The sequence below is a fragment of the Hyperolius riggenbachi genome, chromosome 7 (genome assembly GCF_040937935.1).
Source record: "Hyperolius riggenbachi isolate aHypRig1 chromosome 7, aHypRig1.pri, whole genome shotgun sequence".
Lineage (NCBI taxonomy): Eukaryota > Metazoa > Chordata > Amphibia > Anura > Hyperoliidae > Hyperolius > Hyperolius riggenbachi.
The window spans coordinates 127,723,968-127,751,402 of record NC_090652.1 but is presented as its reverse complement, the minus strand read 5'-3'; the positions used below and the strand labels follow the sequence as shown (position 1 = coordinate 127,751,402).

Below are 27,435 nucleotides of genomic sequence, written 5' to 3'. Positions count from 1 at the left end.
CCACTACCTAGTCTCTAGGAGGAGGAAAGTCACAACCCCCAACTTTTTAAAATAGTTTTTAATTATGTTACACTGCCTATGGGGTTTTTCTCTTGGTGGCCCTTATGCACCAAGCATAGCTAACTTGGTGAGGAGCAAATCAACACACTGAGTGACCTGCTGAAGTAATGATGACATTGCTGGTACATAGGTGATGCCTCTACATTGGAAGGGCAATAGGGAGTGTATAAAGGCCTTCACAGATCTTACTAACAACATTCATCCTACTGTACGATTTACGCTATAATGTCTTCAGAATACGTTACATTTTATATATGTGAAAATTGCATCAGAAGACGGTTACCACAGATTTGTACAAGAAAGATTTATCAGTAAATGTATTTATACAGCTATATACACAGGGCAGGATACCAGGCTTTATTGAACAAGCCTGCACCTCGTGATTCACTCAAGCGTGACCCATACCGTAATGTAAAAGAAAATATGTTTAGTCCTGTTTCAGAAACTGAGCATATATTGGCAATAACAGCATCTGTTCAGTCTCTCCATCTATGTCCACATTGTGCATTACAACATTTGTAAAATGTCGTCATTGGCTCATCCGCTGATCGAGTCTGGAGCTGCATGAAATAGGCACGTGGATGCTCACATTTCGGGCAGGTCTCTGGAAACACAAACATTAAAATAGATCAGATACAGGGCACAAACAGCAGATACCAATGCTAATGAGTCAAGAGGTGCAAATAAAACTGCAGCTAAAGTAAAGAAGTACAGAGCAATTCGATATGAAAACAAGGATAGATTAGCTACTTAGGGCAAGTTTTCCACTTATGATCTAGTTTTCTTTATGCAAATGTTCTTACAGTAACCATCCAAGCTATATCAATACTATCAGCATTATAGAATTAAACTCAAATGTAGAACTGACATTGATGCAGTCTAGATGCATGACAGAAATCATTTGGTCAGTCTTTCCACTGAAATCAGTCAAAAGGTGTATATACTTACATTTAGGAATGCAATAGACCTTGGGTAGATTCAACCAAAATACAGTTCAGGCTCGGTTATCTGGTACCAACGTGGATCAGTTGATGCTGGATAAGTGTGCTTTCTGGCTGCTTGACAATGTTAAAGAGAACCTGAGTGGGTGCGGCAGGTGGACAGATGGGACACCGAGGCATGTTACCCGACTCATGACATGCCTCTGTGTACCCCCACGCCGCTCTCTGCCCCCCCCCCCCCCCTGACATTAGCAACAATGATTGTCGCTATTCCAGAGGGTAAGGGAGGTGAGGCGTATTGCCTGCTCAAAGCGTCCAAGGGTGCATTCTTGTAGGCTGTCTCAGCCACACCCCCAGCCGCTTCCCCGCCTCCGTGAACACCGGGAGAGACTATCTCCTTCCAGCGTTGTGACCCCAAACGTTATGATGATGGCAGTTACCTGATCCGCCCAGCCCCCCGGATCGGGTAGCCTAGTTTTGTTTTTTTTTATTTTATAACCCAACTTCTGGCTCTCTTGAAAAATTGGCCTAGCTAATAAAGTACTATACCCCACTCTATATACATACCTTGAACTTTATATTAAAATGTTTAAAGACTGGGTTCCACGCTTCCTCCAATGTTAACATACTTTCAGTTACTTATCTAGGGCTTCTTCCAGCCCCTAGAATACTTTGTGTCCCTCGCTGCAGGTTCAGTGTGCTCCATGGTTCCGCTCTCAGCCCCATAGTGGATCGCCAACACACCAGGTCTGCGGCTTCTGCACGTGTGCCTCTCGATTGCACAGCTAGGAGCAATCTGCTGGCGTTCGCCAGCGTAAGTATTGCTGGCATTTTGTGCTGGTTGGTTGAGACTGCTGGTTAGTTGAGTTCTGCATAACCTGGACTCTACTGTAATTTCATTTCTCTGAAATAGATCACTTTGATATGGTGAATTGATAGCCCACCTGCAGAGACTTGAAGCAGTGTAGGTTTCCTAAATCACTTAAGGTGGCCATACACTGGTCGATTTGCCATCAGATCGACCAACAGATAGATCCCTCTCTGATCGAATCTGATCAGAGAGGGATCGTATGGCTGACTTTAATGCAAACAGATTGTGAATCTATTTCAGCATGAAACTGATCACAATCTGTGAAGCTGCCGCGGCCCCCCGCATACATTACCTGATCCGGCCGCGCGAGTCCCCTGATCTCTGCTGTCTTCTCCGCTGGGTTCCGGACCGGCTAGCTTTACTTCACGTCCGGGGAAGTTTAAACAGTAGATGGCGCTCTACTGTTTAAACTTCCTGCCGGGACAGGTAGTTCAGTGAAGCCTGCCGGACTCTGAGCCCAGCGGAGAAGATGACAGCGGAGACCGGGGGGACTCGCGCCGGCCAGAGCAGGTAATGTATTGCGTCGGTCAACAGGCATTCGAACGCCGCTATCAACGCACTACCGAACCGCCAGCGATCAAGCAAATCTTCCGCACAGACGGATTGACGGGAACGATTGATTTCGGACGGAAATCAATCGTTCTGTCAACGTTTGTGCAACGATTTCACAGCAGATTCGATCACAGTGATCGAATCTGCTGTATATCGGCGGGAAAATCGTATGGGCCCCTTTATGTTCTCCAACAAATCAGATCCCCCAGCCCTCCTCTTCATACTTTGGAAAGTGTTTTTTCCCTCTACATCACTGTAACCAATCCTGCAGCCGCATGTACAAAAATGACTGCCAATCCTGCTTCTTCAGGTTTTATGCAGTATGTTAAAGCACAGAAGCAGCTTTGAGTGGCAAGGTCGCTACCCACGTACCACCGACATGACCAAAGGAAACAGGAAGAACAAAAATTGATACAGACGCGTTGCAGAATTCATTACAAGGGACCTTGAAATAAAGGAAGCACTGGGAACCAAAGGGAGTCCCAGGGGGAACCAAGTTTCACCTTTTCCCTCTGCAGGTAAGTGGTTCTTGTAGTCATACCCTGCTCCTACTGGCAACAGCAGGAGAGAGGGTGAGTAGCAGCAAGAAGTTTTCCACCTTTTCCATACAAAAAGCAGGGTGAGGCTTCTTAAAAGGCTCTTTTAAACTATGAAGCGCTATAGTGCTGCAATGCAATCTCATTTCAATCTAATTTCTACTAATGCGATTGTGCTACTATGCTCAATCGCCTCAAACGTGGCACGATGACAATTACGCTTAGTGCAATCAGATCTCACTAATTGAAATGGCCACTGCCGCTTCCATTAGTTTTACGGTATCCTCTATTTTGTGATTTGTTGGTGATCGTAATCAGATCATAAAATGCAGGGTAGTGGAAAAGGGCCCTTACACTGCAAATCACACCGTTTCTCCTGGGTACGTTTCATCCTAGCAACATATTCCCACTAAGCAAACAAATCAATCGCCTTTTTAAATAGCACCATCAAGCACCACTGCTTGGAGGTACTGAGTGGCTTCTGTGGTTTACTAAATTCCAAAAAGAGACAGTGCAGCTCTATGTTTGTCCAGAAAACCCCCCCATGAACTTTCCGTGTCACAGGAGCAATGCTGCAGAGGCATATCAAATATTAGCTTTTGTTATAAATCAGGCTACAAAAGAAAAAAAAAATCAATGTTTTAAAAGTTTTACTAACCTGCAGTTGAGTCAACATTTTCCCATGCTGCAGCGCCTCCCAGAACATCATCTACTTCCTTGAGTTTAGGGTATTTTCTACTAGTGACCTAAAATAAAAGGTAGTCCAAATCTTTATATTAACACTCAAAATAAACCATGAAATCAATAGTTATACTGCTTCTACATAGATAAATACTGTACATGTTAAGGCCAAATCCCAAAGTTGGCCACTTCGGGAATCTGGCCGCAAATGTGAGAAATGGCCGGCGGATGAGGCCAATGTACGATGAAACTTGTGGGTAACTTATGTTTTTGGACTTTGGCTGGGAAGAACGGTAAATGGCAGACTCCAGCCAGCCATGTACCGAAGATGCCTATCATAGTGGTAAGAGCCAGGACAGCGGAGAAACCGAGTGGAGGACATGCAGAGCGGAGACAGGAAGGGAACATCAGTGACCTCCTACCTGCAATACCAGCCTGCTGGTGTGTCTGTCTGCCTTGCCTTCACTCCTCCCCCCTCTGCACCTAACTTTCTTCTGTCCTGCTGGTAGATGCCAACTTACAAGGGTAGGGGTTTAGGGATGGAGTCAGAAAGTCAAGTACAAGGGAGGGGAGACACGGAAGAGTGGAGGGAAGCTGGACTAGAAGGCTCAGCAGCGGGCATACTTTTTTGCTTTGAAACTGCTAAATGACAAAATGACAGGGGTACCATTACTAAAAAATACACGTGTGTGTAAATGTATTGATCTATATTCACATAATACTAAAGGATGCAATGGATACAATTTGCACTTACTTACAGTGCCCTTGGTGTGAATCCTTGGTAAACCTCCAGCAAGTGGTCCCGTAAAAATCTGCCTGGGTTTCCTATGCCTCCAAACAGCTATTTAAAGAGAGTCTGAAGCCTCTTTAAAGAGACACTGAAGCCCTCATAAAAATCATCTTTTTATTTCAAAAATGTCTTTAATATGATAGCCCTAACTAAAACGCTGCATCCCCGCGGCTGTAATCTAACTAAATCCCCCATAACTCCCTCCAAAATCCACAACTTTCTTGGTCGTGGATTTTGCTGCTGTAGCTCTACCTCCTTACGCTTCAATCAGCGCGTATCTTCGTCTCTCCCCCGCCCCTCTCAGTGAAGGAAGACAGAGGGGCGGGGGGCGGAGGCGGCGATCCGGCTCCAATAGACGCGTAGAGAGGCAGAGCTGCAGCTGAAAGCTCTGCCTGGGCACCCGGGGAGTTAAGGGGGATTTAGTTAGATTACAGCCGCGGGGATGCGGCGTTTATCATGTTAAATATCTATCATGTTAAAGACATTTTTGAAATAAAAAGATGATTTTTAAAGAGACTCTGAAGCGTCAAAAATCAGTTTTTAACGCTTATTTATGTTAAGGATCATTGGCAGACCTAAAACGCTACTATCCCGTGCCCGAACGAGGATTTTATCACTCTCAAAACTCCAGGGCAAAACCGGGGGAGCATTTCCTGGTAGAAGCAGAACTTTCTGCAGTAACTCTGCTTCTCCTCGCATCAATCCCCGCTGATCGCCGCCTCTCCCCGTCCCTCTGTCTTCTTTCACTCCGATCCGATATCCGCAGTGGATTGACGTCAATGGAAGCAGAGCTACAGCGCTAAGTGGCCAAGAAAGTCATGAATTTTTGCCCTCGGATTTGAGGGCGATAAAACCCTTGTTCGGCTGCTGGATAGCGTCTGCCAATGATCCTTAAAGAGAACCCGAGGTGTGTTTAAAGAATGTTATCTGCATACAGAGGCTGGATCTGCCTATACAGCCCAGCCTCTGTTGCTATCCCAAACCCCACTAAGGTCCCCCTGCACTCTGCAATCCTTCATAAATCACAGCCGTGCTGTGAGGCTGTGTTTACATCCGTAGTGTCAGTCTCAGCTGCTCCCCCGCCTCCTGCATAGCTCCGGTCCCTGCCCCGTCCCTTCCCTCCAATCAGCAGGGAGGGAAGGGATGCAGGCGGGGACTGGAGTTCTGCAGGAGGCGGGGAGAGCAGCAGACTGACACTATAGAGATAAACACAGCCAGCTCTGACAAGCTGTTTGTCAGCAGCGTGGCTGTAATTTATGAGGGCTTGCAGAGTGCAGGGGGACCTTAGGGGGGTTTGGGATAGCAACAGAGGCTGGGCTGTATAGGCAGATCCAGCCTCTGTATACAGATAATATTCTTTAAACCCACCTCGGGTTCTCTTTAACATAAATAAGAGGTAAAAACTGATTTTTAAAGAACTCGTCCAGCAAAAACTTGCAAAAAACGTTAATGACGAGCTGAGCTCGTCCATGCCGACAGGGAGATTCCCTGTTTCTCTGTCCCGCCGGCTGCACTTTTTTCTCATCAGAGGAATTCCCCAGGATGGCTGGATGCCTGTCTGCATGTTGTAGGTAGCGATCTGTGCTACCCCAGCGTGCAGAACAAGCATCCAGCCACCCTAGTGAATCCCCGGGCAGCGGATTGGCAGGCAGAGAATGTGCGTGCGGGGGTTCCCCCTTGTATGCGGCATTTGTGCGGGCAGGGGGATTCCCCTTCTATGGCTGCTGTGCAAGCGGGGATCCCCCTCTGTGCGAGCGGGGGGGGGGTTCCCCCTTCTATGGCGGCTGTGCAGGCGGGGGGATTCCCCTTCTTTGCGGCATGCGGGTGGCCTATCCCCCTCCTCCCCCCACCAATTGCCCCCCCCCGTCTTAGCCCGTTGAGTAAATAGATCTACTCACCCTAGGGCTCTCTCCAGCGACGGCTGCGGCGCACACCCTCCATCTCCGAAGTCCCGGTCTCTGAACATTTACATTATGAGGCTTGGTGACGTCACCAAGTCTCATAATGTAACTGTACAGAGAACGAGACTTGGAGATGAAAGAGGAAGTGCTGTTGCAGCCATCGCTAGAGAAAGCCCTCAGGTGAGTAGATCTATTTACTCAAAGGGCTGAGACGGGGAGGGGGGGGGGGCATCTGGCTACCTATAAATCTGGCTAAACACCTGGCTCACTATATACCTGGCTAAACACCTGGTTTACTATACCTGTCTGCACATCTGGCTTACTATACCTGGCTATATATCTGGGTCTTATACTCACCATTGGCGTGCTGATCCCTCGTCGCGTACCTCTGATAGCTTCCCCAGTGCCTTCTCCCATGTCCCTTGGCGGATTTTGCTTCTCCCTTGGTGATCACATGTCCTTCGTCGATTGGCGTTGATGACACCAGGGTCACACAGCGTCAACATCTCGCAGCAAACACTTTTTTTTATATATATATATATATTCAATACAATAACCTGTATTGAATTCAATATAAAAAAAAAATTGATTGCAAAAAAAAAAAAAAAAAAAAAAAAAATGGTTGAACATTATTGGAAATTAATTCAAACACTTTTTGCACAGAAATACTGGGGAAATTGAACGCCGGAGTGGTTAAAGCGAACCTGAAGATGAAATTTAAAAAAAAAAGTTTCACTTACCTACGGCTTCTACCAGCCCCCTGCAGCCGTCCTGTGCCCACGTTGTTTCCAAACGATCCTCCGGTCCCCCGCCGCAGCTCACTTTCATCCATGCAAACTTGTAGGTCGAAGTCCACTGAGCAGTACGCTCCAAACAATGGGAGCACGCACGGCCAGGACCTCACAGGTGCAGTGCACAGCGACTTTCAGAAGTGAATGTGAGCTGCGTCAGGGGCCGGAGGATCGTTTGGTAATGTTGCGGGCACAAAGAGGCTGCAGGAAGCCCCAGGTAAGTGAATTTGTTTTTTTTTTTTTTATTTCATCTTCAGGCCCACTTTAAAAGGTGATTAGGAAACAGCCTAACCTATTTACCATATTGGAACATACCGGTAATTGTAACCTAAACAAAAGATCTCTTTCAACCTATCTGCTTCTTCTGTCTCCACATTTAAAAAGACATAAGAAAAAACAAAAAACATTCATTCAGTTTAACCACTTAAAGGGAAGGTTCAAGCAAAAAAAAAAAATGAGATTCACTTACCTGGGGCTTCTACCAGCCCCATGTAGCCATCCTGTGCCCTTGTAGTCACTCACTGCTGCTCCAGTTCCCCGCTGGCAGCTTTCTGACCTCGGAGGTCAGGGCCACATTGTATACATTTTTACGCATTCCAGCTAGTGCAGGAACAAAAATTTACGCGTTTCACCACTAACGCGTAAAAATGTATGTGTTAATGTTCCTGCACTAGCGGGAATGTGTAAAAATGTACGCAATTTGGCCCTGACCTCCGAGGTCAGAAAGCTGCCAGCGGGGGACTGGAGCAGCAGTGAGTGACTACGAGGGCACAGGATGGCTGCATGGGGCTGGTAGAAGCCCCAGGTAAGTGAATCTCATTTTTTTTTTTTTGCTTGGACCTTCCCTTTAAGGACTGCAGTCATAAAACCCATTAAAGGATACCCAAACTGGCATGTGACATGATGAGATAGACATGTGTATGTACAGTGCCTAGCAAACAAATAACTATGCTATGTTCCTTTTTTTCTTTCTCTGCCTGAAAGAGTTAAATATCAGGTATGCAAGTGGCTGACTCAGTCCTGACTCAGACAGGAAGTGACTACAGTGTGACCCTCACTGATAAGAAATCTCAACTATAAAACATTTTCCTAGCAGAAAATGGCTTCTGAGAGCAAGAAAGAGGTAAAAAAGGGGAATTTCTTATCAGTGAGGGTCACACTGTAGTCACTTTCTGTCTGAGTCAGGACTGAGTCGGCCACTTGCATACCTGATAATTAACTCTTTCAGGCAGAGAAAGAAAAAAAAGGAACACAGCATAGTTATTTGTTTGCTAGGCACTATACATACACATGTCTATCTCATCATGTCACATGTCAGTTCGGGTATCCTTTAAGGACCAGAGCTTTTTTTTCCATTCAGACCACTGCAGCTTTAACGGTTTATTGCTCGGCCATACAACCTACCATCTAAATGAATTTTACCTCCTTTTCTTGTCACTAATACAGCTTTCTTTTGGTGCTATTTTATTATATTCATCAAAAAAGACATGAATTTTGTCAAAAAATGATTTTTTTTTTTACTTTCTGTGCTGACATTTTTCAAATAAAGTAAAATTTCTGTATACATGCAGCACGTAAAATGTGGACATACATGTTTTTGATTTAAAAAAAAAAACAATTCAGCCTATATTTATTGGTTTGGGTAAAAGTTATAGCGTTTACAAACTATGGTGCCAAAAGTGAATTTTCCCATTTTGAAGCATCTCTGACTTTTCTGACCACCTGTCATGTTTCATGAGGTGCTAAAATTCCAGGATGTTATAAATACCCCCCAAATGACCCCATTTTGGAAAGAAGACATCCCAAAGTATTCACTGAGAGGCATGGTGAGTTCATAGAAGATTTTATTTTTTGTCACAAGTTAGCGGAAAATGACACTTTGTGACAAAAAAAGAAGAAAAAAAAAAGTTTCCATTTCTTCTAACTTGCGACAAAAAAAAAATGAAATCTGCCACGGACTCACTATGCTCCTCTCTGAATACCTTGAAGTGTCTACTTTCCAAAATGGGGTCATTTATGGGGTGTGTTTACTGTCCTGGCATTTTGGGGGGTGCTAAATTGTAAGCACCCCTGTAAAGCCTAAAGATGCTCATTGGACTTTGGGCCCCTTAGCGCAGTTAGGCTGCAAAAAAGTGCCACACATGTGGTATTGCCGTACTCAGGAGAAGTAGTATAATGTGTTTTGGGGTGTATTTTTACACATACCCATGCTGGGTGGGAGAAATATCTCTGTAAATGACAATTGTTTGATTTTTTTTACACACAATTGTCCATTTACAGATATATTTCTCCCACTCAGCATGGGTATGTGTAAAAATACACCCCAAAACACATTATACTACTTCTCCTGAGTACGGCGATACCACATGTGTGGCACTTTTTTGCACCCTAACTGCGCTAAGGGGCCCAAAGTCCAATGAGTACCTTTAGGATTTCACAGGTCATTTTGCGACATTTGGTTTCAAGACTACTCCTCACAGTTTAGGGCCCCTAAAATGCCAGGGCAGTATAGGAACCCCACAAATGACGTCATTTTAGAAAGAAGACACCCCAAGGTATTCCGTTAGGAGTATGGTGAGTTCATAGAAGATTTTATTTTTTGTCACAAGTAAGCGGAAATTGATTTTAATAGTTTTTTTTTCGCAAAGTGTCATTTTCCGCTAACTTGTGACAAAAAATGAAATCTTCTATGAACTCACCATACTCCTAACGGATTACCTTGGGGTGTCTTCTTTCTAAAATGGGGTCATTTGTGGGGTTCCTATACTGCCCTGGCATTTTACGGGCCCAAAACCGTGAGTAGTCTGGAAACCAAATGTCTCAAAATGACTGTTCAGGGGTATAAGCATCTGCACATTTTGATGGCAGGTGGTCTATGAGGGGGCGAATTTTGTGGAACCGGTCATAGGCAGGGTGGCCTCTTACATGACAGGTTGTATTGGGCCTGATCTGATGGATAGGAGTGCTAGGGGGAGTTACAGGAGGTGATTGATGGGTGTCTCAGGGGGTGGTTAGAGGGGAAAATAGATGCAATCAATGCACTGGGGAGGTGATCGGAAGTAGGTCTGAGGGGGATCTGAGGGTTTGGGCGAATTAGGGCCTGATTTGATGGGTAGGTGTGCTAGGGGGTGACAGGAGGTGATTGATGGGTGTCTCAAGGTGTGATTAGTGGGGGGAATAGCTGCAAGCAATGCACTGGCGAGGTGATCAGAGCTGGGGTCTGAGGGAGTTGGCGGGTGATTGGGTGCGCTAGGGGCAGATAGGGGACTAATCTGATAGGTAGCAGTGACAGGTGGTGACAGGGGGTGATTGATGGGTAATTAGTGGGTGTTTAGAGGAGAGAACAGATGTAAACAGTGCACTTTGGAGGTGATCTGACGTCGGGTCTGCAGGCGATCTAATGGTGTGGGTGGGTGATCAGATTGCCCGCAAGGGGCAGGTTAGGGGCTTATTGATGGGTGGCAGTGACAGGGGGTGATTGATGGGTGATTGACAGGTGATCAGTGGGATATTACAGGGAAGAACAGATGTAAATAATGCACGGGCGAATTGATAAGCGGGGGTCTGAGGGCAATCTGAGCGTGTGGGCGGGTGATTGGGTGCCCGCAAGGGGCAGATTAGGGTCTAATCTGATGGGTAACAGTGACAGGTGGTGATAGGGGGTGATTGATGGGTAATTAGTGGGTGTTTAGAGGAGAGAACAGATGTAAACAGTGCACTTGGGAGGTGATCTGACGTCGGGTCTGCAGGCGATCTAATGGTGTGGGTGGGTGATCAGATTGCCCGCAAGGGGCAGGTTAGGGGCTTATTGATGGGTGGCAGTGACAGGGGGTGATTGATGGGTGATTGACAGGTGATCAGGGGGGATAGATGCATACAGTACACGGGGGGGGGGGTCTGGGGAGAATCTGAGGGGTGGGGGGGTGATCAGGAGTCCCCAGGGGGCAGTTTAGGGACTAAAAAAAAAATAGCGTTGACAGATAGTGACAGGGAGTGATTGATGGGTGATTAGGGGGGTGATTGGGTGCAAACAGTGGTCTGGGGGGTGGGCAATCATGGGGCAGATCAGTGTGTTTGGGTGCAGACTAGGGTGGCTGCAGCCTGATCTGGTGGTCCCTCGGACACTGGGACCACCAGGGCAGAAGGCAGCCTGTATAATACACTTTGTAAACATTACAAAGAGTATTATACGCTTCCTATGCGGCGATCGTCGGGTTAACGTCGCGGGTGGGCGGAGCCTATTGCCGGCGGATGCGCGCGCATCACAGCGCGCGATCCCCGGCAAAACAGTGTCCCAGGACTCGACGCCAATCTGCGTTACATGGTCCTGGGGCTGCCACTTTGCCGCCGCCAATGTGCAGTGGGCGGTCGGCAAGTGGTTAAAGTGACACTTCAGTGATAAAAAAAATGTATGATATAATGAATTGTACGTGTAGAACGGATAATTCATAGAACATTAGTAGCAAAGAAAAGAGTCTCCTTTTTATTTCCAGTTATATAGCTTTACTTTTATAATATTGCATCATTCTCTAATATTTGCAGTTTACAAACTACACTCTGTATTTTAAACTATGAAACAAAGCAGAAATAATGACCCTTTGAACTTTCCTGCTATAAACCCTTACAAACAAGAAACACTAAGGCCAGAAACCAACTAGGAGTGATTTCCAATTTCTGGCGATTTCAAAAAGCTCTTGCTAATATATTGCTATGGGGGATTTTCATAAACACACATCGCTCAAGTGGGATCACCCCCGTAGCATTACATTAGCAAGAGTTTTCAAATCAGAAATCGCTCAGAAAATCGTTCCTAGTGGGTTTCTGGCCTAAAGGTAGCCATTCACTGGTCGATTTGCCATCAGATCCGACCAACAGATAGATCCCTCTCTGATCGAATCTGATCAGAGAGGGATCGTATGGCTGCCTTTACTGCAAACAGATTGTGAATCGATTTCAGCATGAAACTGATCACAATCTGTGAAGCTGCCGCTGCCGCCTTCCCCGCATACATTACCTACTCCGGCTAGCGCGTGTCCCCTGGTCTCCGCTGTCTTCTTCTCCGTGCTCGGCTCCTCCAGCTTCACTGAACTTCCTGCCAGGGAAGTATAAACAGTAGAGGGCGCTCTACTGTTTAAACTTCCTGCCAGGACAGGAAGTTCAGTGAAACTGGTGGAGCCGAGCACGGAGAAGGGACAGCGGAGACCAGGGGACACGCGCCAGCCGGAGCAGGTAATGTATTGCTGCTAGCGTCGGTCATTCGAACGCCGCTATCGACGCACTCCCGACCCGCGGGCGATCGAGCAAAATCTTCTGCACGGACGGATCGACGAGAATTGAAGAGAACGATTGATTTCGGACGGAAATCGATCATTCTGTCAGCATTTGCGCAACGATTTCACAGCAGATTCGATCACAGTGATCGAATCTGCAGTATATCGGCGGGAAAATCGTTAGGTGTATGGGCCCCTTTAGAGACAGGTTGAGATAAGTGATTCAGAAAGCAGCATTGTAGCCGACCAAGCTTGGTCAGAGAGCTCAGAAAAGCTCTTTTTTTTTTTTTTTTAATAATTTTTATTCAAAGAAAGCTTTGTAACAATCATTGTTTGTACAATTCCACAATATCAAAAATAACAGTATAACAGAGTGTTATTAATGTTAACAGTTACAATAATAAGATTAAAGAAAACTCTTATTGTAAGAAGTCCAGAACAATTTTACATATTTTAGCTTTCTTTGTTTTTTTTTTTTTTCTATGCAGAACATAAACATAACGATCATTGCCAGATTGTAAGTGTTCCGATATGAGGAAGACCTATGTTTAGAATAACCACAAGAGCCCATATGGGGCTTATTAATTGGACCCAGTAATATACTACATCAACCTTCCCTCCCCGGAGGGAATGTGTCTAAACGAGTATAGCACAGCAATGACCTTAAAGAGACACTGAAGTGAAAAAAAAATGATGATATTATGATTTGTATGTGTAGTACAGCTAAGAAATAAAAACATTAAGATCAGATACATCAGTCTAATTGTTTCCAGTACAGGAAGAGTTGAGAAACTCCAGTTGTTATCTCTATGCAAAAAAGCTATTAAGCTCTCCGACTAAAGGTAGCCATACACTGGTCGATTTGCCATCAGATTCGACCAACAGACAGATCCCTATCTGATCGAATCTGATCAGAGAGGGATCGTATGGCTACCTTCACTGCATACAGATTGTGAACCGATTTCAGCCTGAAACCGATCACAATCTGTTGTGGTGGTGCTGCCGCCGCTCCCCCCGCCCGCATACATTACCTGCTCCGCTGGTGCGACTGCCCCCGGTCACCGCTCTTCTTCTCCGTCTCCGCTCTGGTCTCCGGCATGCTTCCCTTCTTCCTGTCTGGGGGAAGTTTAAACAGTAGAGAGCCCTCTACTGTTTAAACTTCCTGCCGGGACAGGAAGAAGGGAAGCATGCCGGAGACCAGACTAGAGCGGAGACGGAGAAGAGCGGAGACCCGGGAGTCGCGCCGGCGGAGCAGGTAATGTATGCGGCTCTATTGCGTCGGTCGTCGGGCACTCGAACGCCGCTAGCGATGCGCTCTTTACCCGCGGGCGATCGACGGTTATTTTCCGCACGGCGCGATCGACGAGATCGGACGGAATGGATCGAAATTCGGCGTGTAGCATGAACGATTGGCAGCAGATTCGATCCCAGTGATCGAATCTGCTGTCGAAACTGGCGCAAAATCGGGCCAGTGTATGGCCACCTTAACTTAGTCATGGAGAGGGCTGTTATCTGACTTTTATTATCTCAACTGTAATTGAACTGTTTACTTTTCCTCTGCCAGAGGAGAGTTCATTACTTCACAGACTGCTCTGAAAGACTCATTTTGAATGCTGAGTGTTGTGTAATCTGGACATATTATAGAGTGATGCAATGTTAGAAAAAACACTATATACCTGAAAATAAAAATATGAGAATATTTTCTTTGCTGCTAATCTTCTAGTAATTATTCATAGTTCACAACCAATTCATTATATCATATATTTTTTTTCGCTTCAGTGTCTCTTTAACAATATCTAAAACTACAGTGTACAGATCCTAATGATGTTATTGTTCCCATCACACCTTATCATTAACACATCAAGTATAGCCTATGACTTATCGAATTAAAACTGTCAGTGAGGTCCACACAGAAATCTATGGCTTTTTCCTGGAACCAAGATGAATTCCTTAGACATACCCCAAAATATTCATCTCTAATGGGCACATCAGGGTAAAAAGAGAAAATGAGAGAAGGTTTAAATATCAACATCCAGAAACCCTAGAGTACCCGCAATATGACTATTGAGGTACCATTTAGTATATTTAAATGGTTCCATGAGAGCTAGTAAATCCGTTCCTGAGACATAGTGCTTGATGAATGGAGTCCATATTTTAAAGAATTTAGTTGTGTTTTTTGATTTACACTGTTCAGCATCAAATTTGTTGACATTAATACATTAATTTGCTCATTGTATCAACTAGGTTTCTGGATGTTGGAGAAGATGAGTAAACCTATTGCGTTAAAATACATTTTTTGGCTGCTAGAAAAACCAAATGTTCGAGAGGTTTGAAAAGCTCTTTTGCATAGATAAAAACTGAAGTTTCTCCAGGAAGAACTCTTCCTATACTGGAAATAATATGAAACTCATATGTGCTACAAGCGGTCCGCAATTGTACCAGTCCCCAAAAAGCCCGGCAGCACTGAGCACAACAACTTCCGACCAGTGGCCCTTACGTCCAACATTATGAAGCTCCTTGAGCGTCTGGTCCTTGCCCACCTGAAGAGGTTCACTGACGCTCACCTCGACCAGCTCCAATTTAAATTATAGGGCTAACAGATCCGGTGAGGATGCCATCAATGCCAGCATGGCATACATCACGGAGCACCTAGACCAGTGTTTCTCAACATTGTTTTGGTATGTACCCCTTTTAAAACCTTGTACTCACCAAGTACCCCCTAGCATAGTAAACATTATCACAAGTACCCCTTGACAAATATATATTTAATTGTAGTACATGATGATTGGTTCTAAACAATTTCCAAGCATTTACCATTGCTTTTAATTAGCCCAAACACTAATTTGGTGTTGTTTAACCTCCTGAGCGGTCTGGACGAGCTCAGCTCGTCCATCACCGCCGGAGGCTGCCGCTCAGGCCCTGCTGGGCCGATTTTTATCAAATAAAGTGCAGCACACGCAGCCAGCACTTTGCCAGCCGCGTGTGCTGCCTGATCGCCGCCGCTCTGCGGCGATTCGCCGCGAGCAGCGGCGAAAGAGGGCCCCCCTAGCCGCCTGAGCCCTGCGCAGCCGGAACAAAAAGTTCCGGCCAGCGCTAAGGGCTGGATCGGAGGCGGCTGACGTCAGGACGTCGGCTGACGTCGATGACGTCACTCCGCTCGTCGCTATGGCGACGATATAAGCAAAACAAGGAAGGCCGCTCATAGCGGCCTTCCTTGTTTATTCTGGGCGCCGGAGGCGATCGGAAGATCGCCTCCGGAGCGCCCTCTAGTGGGCTTTCATGCAGCCAACTTTCAGTTGGCTGCATGAAATAGTTTTTTTTTTTATTTAAAAAAAACCCTCCCGCAGCCACCCTGGCGATTTAATCAGAACGCCAGGGTGGTTAAAAAAGATTTTATCATTTTCTAAGACTCTTAATTTGTAATCCTTGGTGAAGTATATCAAGTCCAAGTACCCCCTGGCACCATCAGAAGTACCCCCTGGGGTACGCGTACCACACGTTGAGAACCTAGGACCTAGACAACCCTTCTTCCTACGCTAGGATCCTGTTTCTGGATTTTAGCTCAGCGTTCAACACGATCTGCCCAGACATCCTGCTCACCAATCTGGCGCAGCTCAGAGTAGATCCCACCCTTCGAGCGTGGATCAAGGACTTCCTGACAAACAGAAAGCAACAGGTGAAGCTCGGCAACTGCTACTCCATCGTTAGAACCACTAATACAGGGGCTCCACAAGGCTGTGTACTGTCACCACTACGGTTCTCCCTCTATACCAACAATTGCATATCATCCGCGGACTCTGTGAAAGTCATCAAGTTTGCAGATGACACCACTATCATCGACCTAACTGGAACCAACGGAGAGCATGAGTACCGCAGCAAAGTTGAGAGAATCTGTAACTGGTGCACAGACAACAACCTAGTACTCAACGCCGCAAAGACTGTTGAACTAGTCGTAGACTTCAGGAGGAACCCTCCCCCCCTCCCACCACCTGTCCTCATTGGGGGTACCGAAGTCTCTAGGGTGGCATCCGTGCGGTTCCTCGGCACGACTCTCACTAACACCCTGAAGTGGGGCCAGAACACCTCCAAAATTCAGAAGAAATCTCAGCAGAGGTTGTTCTTCCTGCACCAACTTAAGAAATTCGGCATGCCCAGGGAACTGCTGACCAGCTTCTATACTGTCACTATAGAATCCATCCTCTGCTCCTCAGTCATTGTCTGGTACGCGGGCGCAACGGCCAGCGATAAACAAAAACTGCAGAGAGTCATTACTGATGCAGAGAGAATCATCGGGTCTCCTCTTTTACCTCTTGATCTCCTCCACTCCGCTAGGACAATGGCACCCTCCCACCCAGGCAGCCGCTACTTCAAGCTTCTCCCATTGGGCCACAGGTACAGGACTATACCATGCAAAACAACCAGATGGAAGAACACCTTCTTCCCCCATGCGGTTCGGCTGCTAAACTCCAACCTCCCCTTGTCAGGCCCGCCTACTGGCAGGCCCTAGCGGGGTCTCTCAGTCAGGTCTCGCTGCTGCCCGCCCTCGTTCTCACTGCCCAGGGATGTACGGGGGCCACCATCATCATTATCACCATCATTATCATCAATATTATTATTGGACTGCTCCTGCACGGCAGGGAGAAACACTAAAGGACGAACCGGGTCTGTCATGTATACCGTTACTGTAGTTGTGTATCTTGTCTTCCTAAATCTTGTCTTCCTATACTATGTCTATGCCAGGTGTACCACAAATAATTCCGAATACAGCTCTTGCTGTATTTGGCGAAATAAATTTGATTCTGATTCTAATGTTCTATTTCTTAGCTGTACAACACATACAAATCATTGTTTATTTTCACTTCAGACTTCCCCCGGGATTGAGTAACTACGTCCCTGCAAATTCCCTCTTCCCCTTACAGGGATGAAGCTGCTATGTCCCTTCCCGTTGCAAGCTCCTGCACTCGTTACTGCTGCCGATCGTTAGTCGGGAGATGAATGGGAACTCAGTTCCCATTCATTAATCTCTGTCCACGTATGAATTGTCACAGGCATCATTTGTTTACTTCCAACTGAAGACATGCACGCATTACTTTCTATTTAGCATACAATAGAGACACAATATGAAGTAATGCGTGAGGACATAAAAAAAAAAACACAAATACATTTTAAATTAACACATTACCTCCCACACTATCCCACAGTAACACTTTTTTTGTATATAAAAAAAAAAATTACAATTAAAAACAAATTACATAAATAGTTTCCTTAGGGACTGAACTTTCTAATATGTATGTCAAGAGGGTATATTACTGTTAATTTTGAAACTATGGGCTTGTAAATAGTGACGGACACAAAACTGAAAAAAATGCACCTTTATTTCCAAATAAAATATTGGTGACATACATTGTACTAGGGAAATATTGTAAACGCTGCAATAACCGGGACAAATGGGCAAATAAAATGTGTGGGTTTTAATTATGGTAGCATGTATTATTTTAAGAATAAAATAATGCTTAGCAAAAAGTACCCCCGAAGAAAGCCTAATTGGTGGAAAAAAAAAAAAATAGATTGTTTCGTTGTGATAAGTGTTAATACATTTATAGGTGAATGAATGGAAGAAGCGCTGACAGGTGAAAATTGCCGTTTTTTTAAAGGTGAAAAACCCTTGGAGTTGAAGTGGTTAAAGGTGTCCATACTTTGAGACATTCCTCCACAGACTCGATCACTGGCATTGAATCTGCAGAAGATTGTTGCACCAACAAGCTGCCCGATCGCAATTTGGAACAATTAAAAATCGACCGACATTACCAATTGAAAAAGACCTTTTTTGCCTGGTCAATCAAGCGGCAGCCTACAGCCGGTAATGTGCACCCCCTGCTTATGCTGCTCTGCCAAGGGCCACATACAAATTATTAGCAAAGCGGACTCCTTTGTCAGATGGAGTGTGCCAGCTGGATAGGTAAAAACCCTTTGCTGCACTAATCCTCTACACGGGGCTTTGGGAAGAGCAGTATTAGCAGAGGGCATCACCGGCGGAGCAGTGCTTTTCAGCGCTGCTAGCTTTGGGCGCAGCCAGCGCCGCCATAGACTGTAATAGGAATCAGTCTATAGCGGCGCTCAGTGAGGAAGGTCGGCTCCGTCAGAAGACGGAGCCGAAGTTGTTTAAAAAACACAATAATTCGGCCTCCAGCGATCGCTGGAAGCCGAATTATTTCATTCCCCCACTATCCATGTCGGCCTGGAGGGGGAATAGTAATTAAAACGCCCCGGACTTGTGCAGAAGCAGGACCAGCCATTTAACAGCTGGATCCTGCGCCCAAGTATACCAGCGCCGTATTCAAATGTACGCATCACCGGTGGCTCTAGCCACCCACCCCCAAATTTGCCAGGAGAGAAAAATCTCTGCAACGCCATCATCGACTGGTGCCCAAAGAGACCCCGTGAACTGGTGATGTACGTGTGTGCGCACAGCTGCACTTATACTCTGGCCCAAGCCCCGGGGAGAGCAGCATTAGCAGACAGCATCACCATCTCACACCCTCGCCCCAATCGACCAACAAAAAGTTGTCTGTGCTACCATCATCTCCTGGTGCCCATAGTGAACCTGCAGTGTACATGAGTGGGTACATGCCACTGGGTCACTACAGGCACCAGTAGATGACAGCAGCACAGAGGAAGAAGGTTAAAGTGGACCTCAACTCAGAACACCTCTCTGCTCTAAAAGATACACAACACACAGCATAACATTTAAACAAAAAACATTTTTTGGTTAAAATCCTAAAATAAATCTGCAGTTTCTACATCCTGATTCATGGAAGCAGACATATTGTGTACAGTCTGTGCTTTCAAATGGGCTTATCTGTCATAGGCAGACATGTGACACAGTGGGGAGATCAAATTACAACAAGTGATTAGACACAAATCAGGGCAATTACACAGGCTAAACTCTCTAAATACATAAAGGGTGCATTTATTTTTCCTTGTGTCCTGTGCAAGAGTTCAGGCCCGCTTTAATTTTAAAGCACTTTGCTGCACTAACTCTGCAGGGGTCCCAGAGAGAGCCGCAGCAATGGATCCTTCTCAGACCATAGAGGGATCTCTAGCTTTTGGGCACGTCGATAGAAAGTTAGCCAGTGTGTGGCAGGGAAGCAATGTCCGCCTTTACTGTCTACTCTAGTGAAGCTGTAGCCGCAAAGGTGTGGTGACCATGGCGTTACCTTGCGGTTTATGTTGTGCACGTAGGGACATGTGTTACAGGCAAACCTGAAGCATTTCTGCCCCTCTTCCACGATCAGCACATTCCCGCACGTCGGGCAGAACAGCAACATGTTTCCTCTAGTGTTGTCCGGATCATGAACGATTCGGATCTTTGATCCGAATCTATTTTATGAGTCGATCATCCGAATCATCAAAATGAACGATTCGGATCGCAAAAGGGGCGGGGCCAGGAGCGACACGCCCCCTCTCAGCGGGCAGCGGGGTCCTGGAAGCAGGGATCGCTCTGTTGTATGGGAGGCAGCCTTGCAGGGAGACAGGTAGATGGGAGAGAGGGGACATGGGTGCCACTGCCAGATATGTGTAGAGCACACATACTGGCTGCAATGTGCTGCCCATTATAGGCTGGCTGTTCCGTAGTTGTGCACAGTGAACACATTGGAAGCTTTTGGCTCAGCACAGCTCAGTAACTTTGCAGGCACTGTGATTAAAAGGCAATATAATCCTCCTGCACTCCGCACTAAACAGCTGCACTTATCTTCTGGGAATGCTTTCTTTCACTGTGCGACCTTTTCTTTCAAAGTGTACAGATGAACATATAGGTGAAATACATGTAAAGCATATTGCAGCATGTGGGTATTACGTGCAAACATTTCTGCTCTCTGCTCGTCCCTCCTCCCTTCTCTGTCCACACCCTGCCCTCTGTCCATCTTCTCCCCTTCTCTGTGTGTCCACTCCCTCCCCTTCTCCTGTCCACAGACCTGTCCTGCTGTTCATTTCACCCCCCGAATGCTTCCTGTAGTAAAATGATCCGAGATTCGGATCAAAGATCCGGATCTCTTCAATGATCCGATTCGAATCATCCGGATCATTGAAAAGATCCGAACTTCCCATCTCTAGTTTCCTCAAGCTAAACGTCGCACTTCCGCCATCATCAAGAGGGAATTCCGCCAGTAGATGGCTGCAGCTTCCGGTGGTGCAACATAGTAAACTGTCCTGTTGTGGTTGTCACGTTGTTTGTGTTTTCGTTAGAATTGATATTACACAGCAGCCTTGTGTAACCCGAGAAAGGTAAGAAGATCCACGGAAGTGATGGTTGCAGTATGCAGGCTGCTGTTGTGCCACGCTAATAATGGGGGGTCTATGTGAGCTATAAAGAACCAGAGCCTCCAGGATGATTTAGCAGTGGGCATTAAGGAACATACAAGCACCATAGTTCCCAACTATCCCTCTTTTGGAGGGGCAGTCCCTCTTTTGGAGGGGCAGTCCCTCTTTGGGAGCCCTGTCCCTCTTGCCTCCTCATTTGACTCTCTTTCTATGTAAATATATAGATTTCTCTGCTTAAAACGTGTTTGACTCTAAAGTTTATTTCCATCATTTGAATTGATATATTACTAATTTTAAAATGTTACTATTAAGGCAAATGAGCCAGGATAGAAATGACCAGTGTGGTTTGAATTATTAAACCACGTTTTTCTTATGAAATCTTTATAGTATGCATGACTAGGGGTGTGGCAAGGGCGTGGCGTAAGTGGCCCTCTTTCTCATCTCAAAAAGTTGGGAGGTATGAAGCACTGTACAGTTTTGCGATTTATTTTCAGGTTTTCCTCATGGTGATGTTATCTGGATTCCAACGTATTGGGCTCTATTCTCAAAGAGGCAAAATCACCGCAAAATATTACCGCCAGCAGTAAACTCCGCATTTTTTCCACATTCACTAATGTTTTCCGCATGCGGAAAAAACATGCGGAACATTTTGAGAATGTCAACTTGACGGTGTTTTGGTCACAAACTTCCCGCCTGTACTTTACCGCATGCGGGAAGTCTTTGAGAATAGAGCCCATTGTATCTGTACAAAAAGAATTAAAAGGGCCAGGCAGGAGTCACACCTGTTAAAGAAAACCTGTACTGGAAATTCAAAGTCAAAATAAACCTACACAAGTCATACTTACCTCCAGTGTAGTGAGTACATTTGAAATCGGCGCGCCGGTAGACTTGGGCGCAGGATACAGCGGTATATGGCTGATCCTGCTTCTGCACAAGCCCGGGCCGATTTAATTACTATTCCCCCTCCAGGCCGCCATGGATAGTGGGGGAATGAAATAATTCGGCTTCCAGTGATTGCTGGAGGCCGAATTATCATGTTTTTAAGCAACCTCTGCTCCGTCCTCTGACAGAGCCGACGTTACTCACTGAGCGTTGCAATAGGAATGATTCCTATTGTAGTCTATGGAGGCGCCGGCTGCGCCCAAATCTAGCAGCGCTGAAAAGCACTGCTCCGAGTGTAGTCTACTCCTCAATCTCTTTCTCCTTTCCCACGTCCTGTTTGTCCACTGTGAACAAGGAAATTCTCTGTCCTCCATTTTGAAAATGGCCGTTACCCCATAACAGCTTTCTGGTCAGCACACTGTTAAACTGTAACATTGCCCACTTGAGCCATAAGCAAACATAGTTATTACTTGGCACATCAGTCGTCCTCTCAGCTGTAACTGACAGCAACTGATAAATAACTGACAGCAACTGATATACTTCAGTTCTGACAAAATGTTGTCAGAACTGGAAGGGATCGTTGTCAGAAGAAAATGGTGAGCTTCTAAAGGCAGCCATACACTGGTCGATGTGCCATCAGATCGACCAGCTGACAGATCCCTATCTGATCGAATCTGATCAGAGAGGGATCGTATGGCTGCCTTTACTGCAAACAGATTGTGAATCGATTTCAGCCTGAAACCGATCACAATCTGTTCAGCTGCTCCTGCCGCCTGTCCCCCCCCCCCCCCCCCCCCCCATACATTACCTGATGCGGGCTCCCAGGCGTCTTCTCTGCATCTTCTCAGCGCTGCACCCGCTCCATCCCGGCGCTTCCTGTGTCACTCCGTGACCAGGAAGTTCAAATAGAGCGCCCTCTATTTGAACTTCCTGGGTCACTGCAGTGACCCAGGAAGCGCCGGGATGGAGTGGGTGCAGCGCTGAGAAGATGCAGAGAAGACGCCCGGGAGCCCGCATCAGGTAATGTATTTTTCATCGGATCGGCCGCCGCTAGCGACGCGCACTTAACCAGCGATCGAGGGTAATTTCCCGCACGGCGCGATCGACGGACCGATCCGATTTCGGGAGGAAATCGGATCGTCGGCGGCGTTTACCGCAAACGATTGGCAGCAGATTCGATCCCAGGATCGAATCTGCTGTCGAAACGGCCGGGAATCGGGCCAGTGTATGGCCACCTTAAGAGTTACTGATGGCAAGGTAACTACAGTGGAGGAAATAATTATTTGACCCCTCACTGATTTTGTAAGTTTGTCCAATGACAAAGAAATGAAAAGTCTAAGAACAGTATCATTTCAATGGTAGGTTTATTTTAACAGTGGCAGATAGCACATCAAAAGGAAAATAGAAAAAATTACCTTAAATAAAAGATAGCAACTGATTTGCATTTCATTGAGTGAAATAAGTTTTTGAACCCCTACCAACCATTAAGAGTTCTGGCTCCCACAGAGTGGTTAGACACTTCTACTCAATTAGTCACCCTCATTAAGGACTAAATTAAATGACTCAAAAGATATGGTCTCACGTGTAATCATACATATAAATGTTTTTATTATATCAAAAATGTAGGAGATGTAAATGAGAACAGTTAAAAACTAGAGAAGGATTGTTGCGGAGTCATAACAGCAATATACATGGCCGGCCAATTGATAAACACACACCACTCACTCCATGCACACCATAACTCCCCTCATACAACCTAGTAGAGCTCAGCGCTGAGATAAACTTTACTAAATAGTGCTAATTCAGAATCCAGTGATCACTGATACATCTTCAATGTTAGTGGATCATAAGCAAATAAAGATCATCCAAGCGAAAAGTTCATTTAGCAGGAAGCAGCTTTTTGCAGGTTAGAGCATAAGCGTATATCATGCATAGCAAGGTACAATGGCATAGATCTCACCAGTCCAGCTTTCAACTTCCGCAGCGCTTTTTGCAGGTTATGAAGGTTGAGGGGATATGTAGGTTGTGGTCTTTGGGGGGCCCCCTCTCTCTCTCTAAGACCAGGACGCCGTGTGTAGAAGGCAGTCAGCGGGATGCAGCGTGGGAACGTAGCCGGCCGGCGTCCCAGCCCAGCTCCAATACTGTCACCACGATCCTCCAATAAGAGCGCCCGTTCTCCTGCCTAAAGGGCTCCTGGGTAGGGTAGTTCCCCATGAGGAGTGATATGAATGGCCAGACGTTGCGTATGGCTCCGCCCACCGACGCGTTTCACGCCGTGGACGTTTCTTCAGGGTGTAGTTTCCTCCCCCCCTGTGCATTAGCTTTTAATCCATAAGGACCTCCTCCTCTGTCATCTCAACTCCTCCACTATTGGTCAATTTTCGCTGTGGCTACCGAGAAAGCAGCGCCCAGCATAGATAAATGTAACTTTCAATTCAGTACAAGATGAGAGACGAGCTCCAGCACCAGCATATGCGTGCCTCCATTTAGGCTTCTGGGAACACAAGGATGTATATGGTGATCCCGGCTTTCGGGCACACGCCGCCCTTTGGCTTCGTTACATTGATGACGTGCTCCTGGTCTGGACTGGCAATGAGGAAGAACTTGAGAAGTTCATGTTAAGAATGAATCAAAATGATAAAAACATCAAATTAACGTATACAATGAGTAAACAAATATTAAGTTTTTTGGATTTACATTTGAGAATTGAGGGGGATAGACTGTCCACCTCCACCTTTCGTAAACCGACAGCAGGCAATAGCCTGCTTCATGCATCCAGTCATCATCCCTCCCCTTTGATTAGGGGAGTACCGTACGGACAGTTCATCCGTTTACGACGTAATTGCTCCAATGACGAAATTTTTCGTGAGGAAGCTAGATCAATGTATGATCGCTTCAGACAGAGAGGATATCCGCATCGTACCCTGCGCAGGGCTCTGCGCAGGGCATGGAATGTGGACAGAATTGACCTGTTAGGTGGTCGAGAGACTACCAAAAAGGAAGATGACAATTTTTTGCGCTTGATCAGCACTTTTGGGTCCCATTGGGAACCCTTAAAGGAAGTGTTGACAAAAAACTGGAATATCCTGACTGCTTCCCCCGATATCCTAAATATAGTGGGGCCTAGACCCCTCATGACAGCCAAACGTGCACCTAATCTCCGCGACAGGTTGGTAAAAAGTGAATATAGGAGAGACACACCAACCTGGTTGGACAAACATATACCTAACGGGACTTTTAGATGCTCTGGGTGTAAGTTATGCCCATTCATAGATCGTAGAGATAACAAAAACTTTTATGATAGTGCTGGCCAAAATGTGTATGAAATTAGATCGCACATAAATTGCCAAACTGAGAGGGTCATATATATGATTGAATGTCCTTGTGGACTAAAATATATAGGGAAAACTAAAAGAATGCTAAAAGACAGAGTTCTTGAACATTTACGCTTGATTGAGGATAACAATGAGGAAAAAAGTTTTTTTGGCTGCACATTATGCTGAATTTCACAATAGTGAGTTAACTGGGACCAAAGTGAAGGGCATATACAGGTTGAATATATCAGGCAGGAGGGGGGATTTTGATGACGTTCTTTATTGTAAGGAGGCCATGTGGATATATAGGTTGAATACCCTGTATCCACATGGCCTCAATAGAGAGTTAGATCTGAGAGCATTTTTGCGTCTAAATGCGTACATATGATGGAGAGCGTGAGATGTGCGCTTGTGGTTGAGGACTAAAAGAGTCCATCACTGGACTGTCTCCCCCTCTTGCCCTATCTTTGAAAATAGACCTTTTTGGTGATGTCCCTTTAAATGAGTGATGTGTGATAATTGTGCGGCTGAGAAACAGTCAGAATCTCACTGTAGAAATGCCCTCCATGAATTTTGATATGGAAGTGGAGGACTCTTGGAATCTTTGAAAATATGACTAAGGAATAATGATATCTTTATAAATAAAGTATGAGACTTGTATTTCATCAAATATTATATGAATATCAATGACACTGGAGACTGATTGTTGGAGTGAAAACTACGTCTGAAATAAGTTTGAAATAATATTGAAATTGATAACTTTAAGTGATTTGATCGTCACTGCAATACTTCTGGTTCCCATTTGTATCAAGAGCTCGTCTCTCATCTTGTACTGAATTGAAAGTTACATTTATCTATGCTGGGCGCTGCTTTCTCGGTAGCCACAGCGAAAATTGACCAATAGTGGAGGAGTTGAGATGACAGAGGAGGAGGTCCTTATGGATTAAAAGCTAATGCACAGGGGGGGAGGAAACTACACCCTGAAGAAACGCCCACGGCGTGAAACGCGTCGGTGGGCGGAGCCATACGCAACGTCTGGCCGTTCATATCACTCCTCATGGGGAACTACCCTACCCAGGAGCCCTTTAGGCAGGAGAACGGGCGCTCTCATTGGAGGATCGTGGTGACAGTATTGGAGCTGGGCTGGGACGCCGGCCGGCTACGTTCCCACGCTGCATCCCGCTGACTGCCTTCTACACACGGCGTCCTTGTCTTAGAGAGAGAGAGGGGGCCCCCCAAAGACCACAACCTACATATCCCCTCAACCTTCATAACCTGCAAAAAGCGCTGCGGAAGTTGAAAGCTGGACTGGTGAGATCTATGCCATTGTACCTTGCTATGCATGATATACGCTTATGCTCTAACCTGCAAAAAGCTGCTTCCTGCTAAATGAACTTTTCGCTTGGATGATCTTTATTTGCTTATGATCCACTAACATTGAAGATGTATCAGTGATCACTGGATTCTGAATTAGCACTATTTAGTGAAGTTTATCTCAGCGCTGAGCTCTACTAGGTTGTATGAGGCGAGTTATGGTGTGCATGGAGTGAGTGGTGTGTGTTTATCAATTGGCCGGCCATGTATATTGCTGTTATGACTCCGCAACAATCCTTCTCTAGTTTTTAACTGTTCTCATTTTTTAACATCTCCTACATTTTTTATATAATAAAAACATTTATTTGTATGATTACACGTGAGACCATATCTTTTAATTCATTTAATTTAGTTATTACTAACTGGTTGTGTTCATGGCAGTGGTACAGACTAGTATTTGGTTATTGGGTTGGAGACTATGACCTATTGTCCCATACCCATATACGTGCAGATTGTCTACTGCAATGGATCTTTTGAATTGATAGCACCCTCATTAAGGACACCTGTCTTAACCACTTAAGGACTGCAGTCATAAAACCCCTTAAGGACCAGAGCCTTTTTTTCCATTCGGACCACTGCAGCTTTCACGGTTTATTGCTCAGTCATACAACCTACCACCTAAATGAATTTTACCTCCTTTTCTTGTCACTAATACAGCTTTCTTTTGGTGCTATTTGATTGCTGCTGCGAGTTTTACTTTTTATTATATTCATCAAAAAAGACATGAATTTTGTCAAAAAAATGACTTTTTTAACTTTCTGTGCTGACATTTTTCAAATAAAGTAAAATTTCCTATACATTTGAGCGCGAAAGTTATTCTGCTACATGTCTTTGATAAAAAAAAAACCATTCAGTGTATATTTATTGGATTGGGTAAAAGTTATAGCGTTTACAAACTATGGTGCAAAAAGTGAATTTTCCCATTTTCAAGCATCTCTGACTTTTCTGCGCACCTGTCAGGTTTCATGAGGGGCTAAAATTCCAGGATAGTACAAATACCCCCCAAATGACCCCATTTTGGAAAGAAGACATCCCAAAGTATTCAGTGAGAGGCATGGTGAGTTCATTGAAGATTTTATTTTTTGTCACAAGTTAGCGGAAAATGACACTTTGTGACAGAAAAAAAAAAAAAAAAAAAGTTTCCATTTCT

General features: G+C 45.4%; 2 protein-coding genes across 2 annotated transcripts in view; one reads left to right on the top strand and one right to left on the bottom strand.

Moving 5' to 3' along the window:
- Positions 1-349: 349 nt before the first annotated feature.
- POLR3K (RNA polymerase III subunit K) lies at positions 350-19,761 on the bottom strand. Its single transcript, XM_068246824.1, has 3 exons — positions 19,611-19,761; positions 3,619-3,706; positions 350-664 (listed from the first exon to the last, which is right to left on the bottom strand). Exons 1-3 carry the CDS (start codon positions 19,719-19,721, stop codon positions 537-539), a joined length of 327 nt encoding a protein of 108 aa, XP_068102925.1. The 5' UTR covers positions 19,722-19,761; the 3' UTR covers positions 350-536.
- A 790-nt stretch (positions 19,762-20,551) lies between these two features.
- SNRNP25 (small nuclear ribonucleoprotein U11/U12 subunit 25) overlaps positions 20,552-27,435 on the top strand; it is a 42,141-nt gene continuing 35,257 nt past the window's right edge. The window contains exon 1 of the mRNA XM_068246823.1: positions 20,552-20,679. The gene's annotated coding sequence lies outside the window, so the exon portion shown is untranslated. The remainder of the gene's footprint in view (positions 20,680-27,435) is intronic.

Coding starts and splice junctions, on each gene's coding strand:
- POLR3K (XM_068246824.1), bottom strand. CDS start 19,721: ATGTTGCTGTTCTGCCCGACGTGCGGGAATGTGCTGATCGTGGAAGAG. Junction 3,707..19,610: donor TGCACAACATAAACCGCAAG/GTAACGCCATGG, acceptor CTTTTATTTTAG/GTCACTAGTAGAAAATACCC. Junction 665..3,618: donor AAATGTTGACTCAACTGCAG/GTTAGTAAAACT, acceptor TTGTGTTTCCAG/AGACCTGCCCGAAATGTGAG.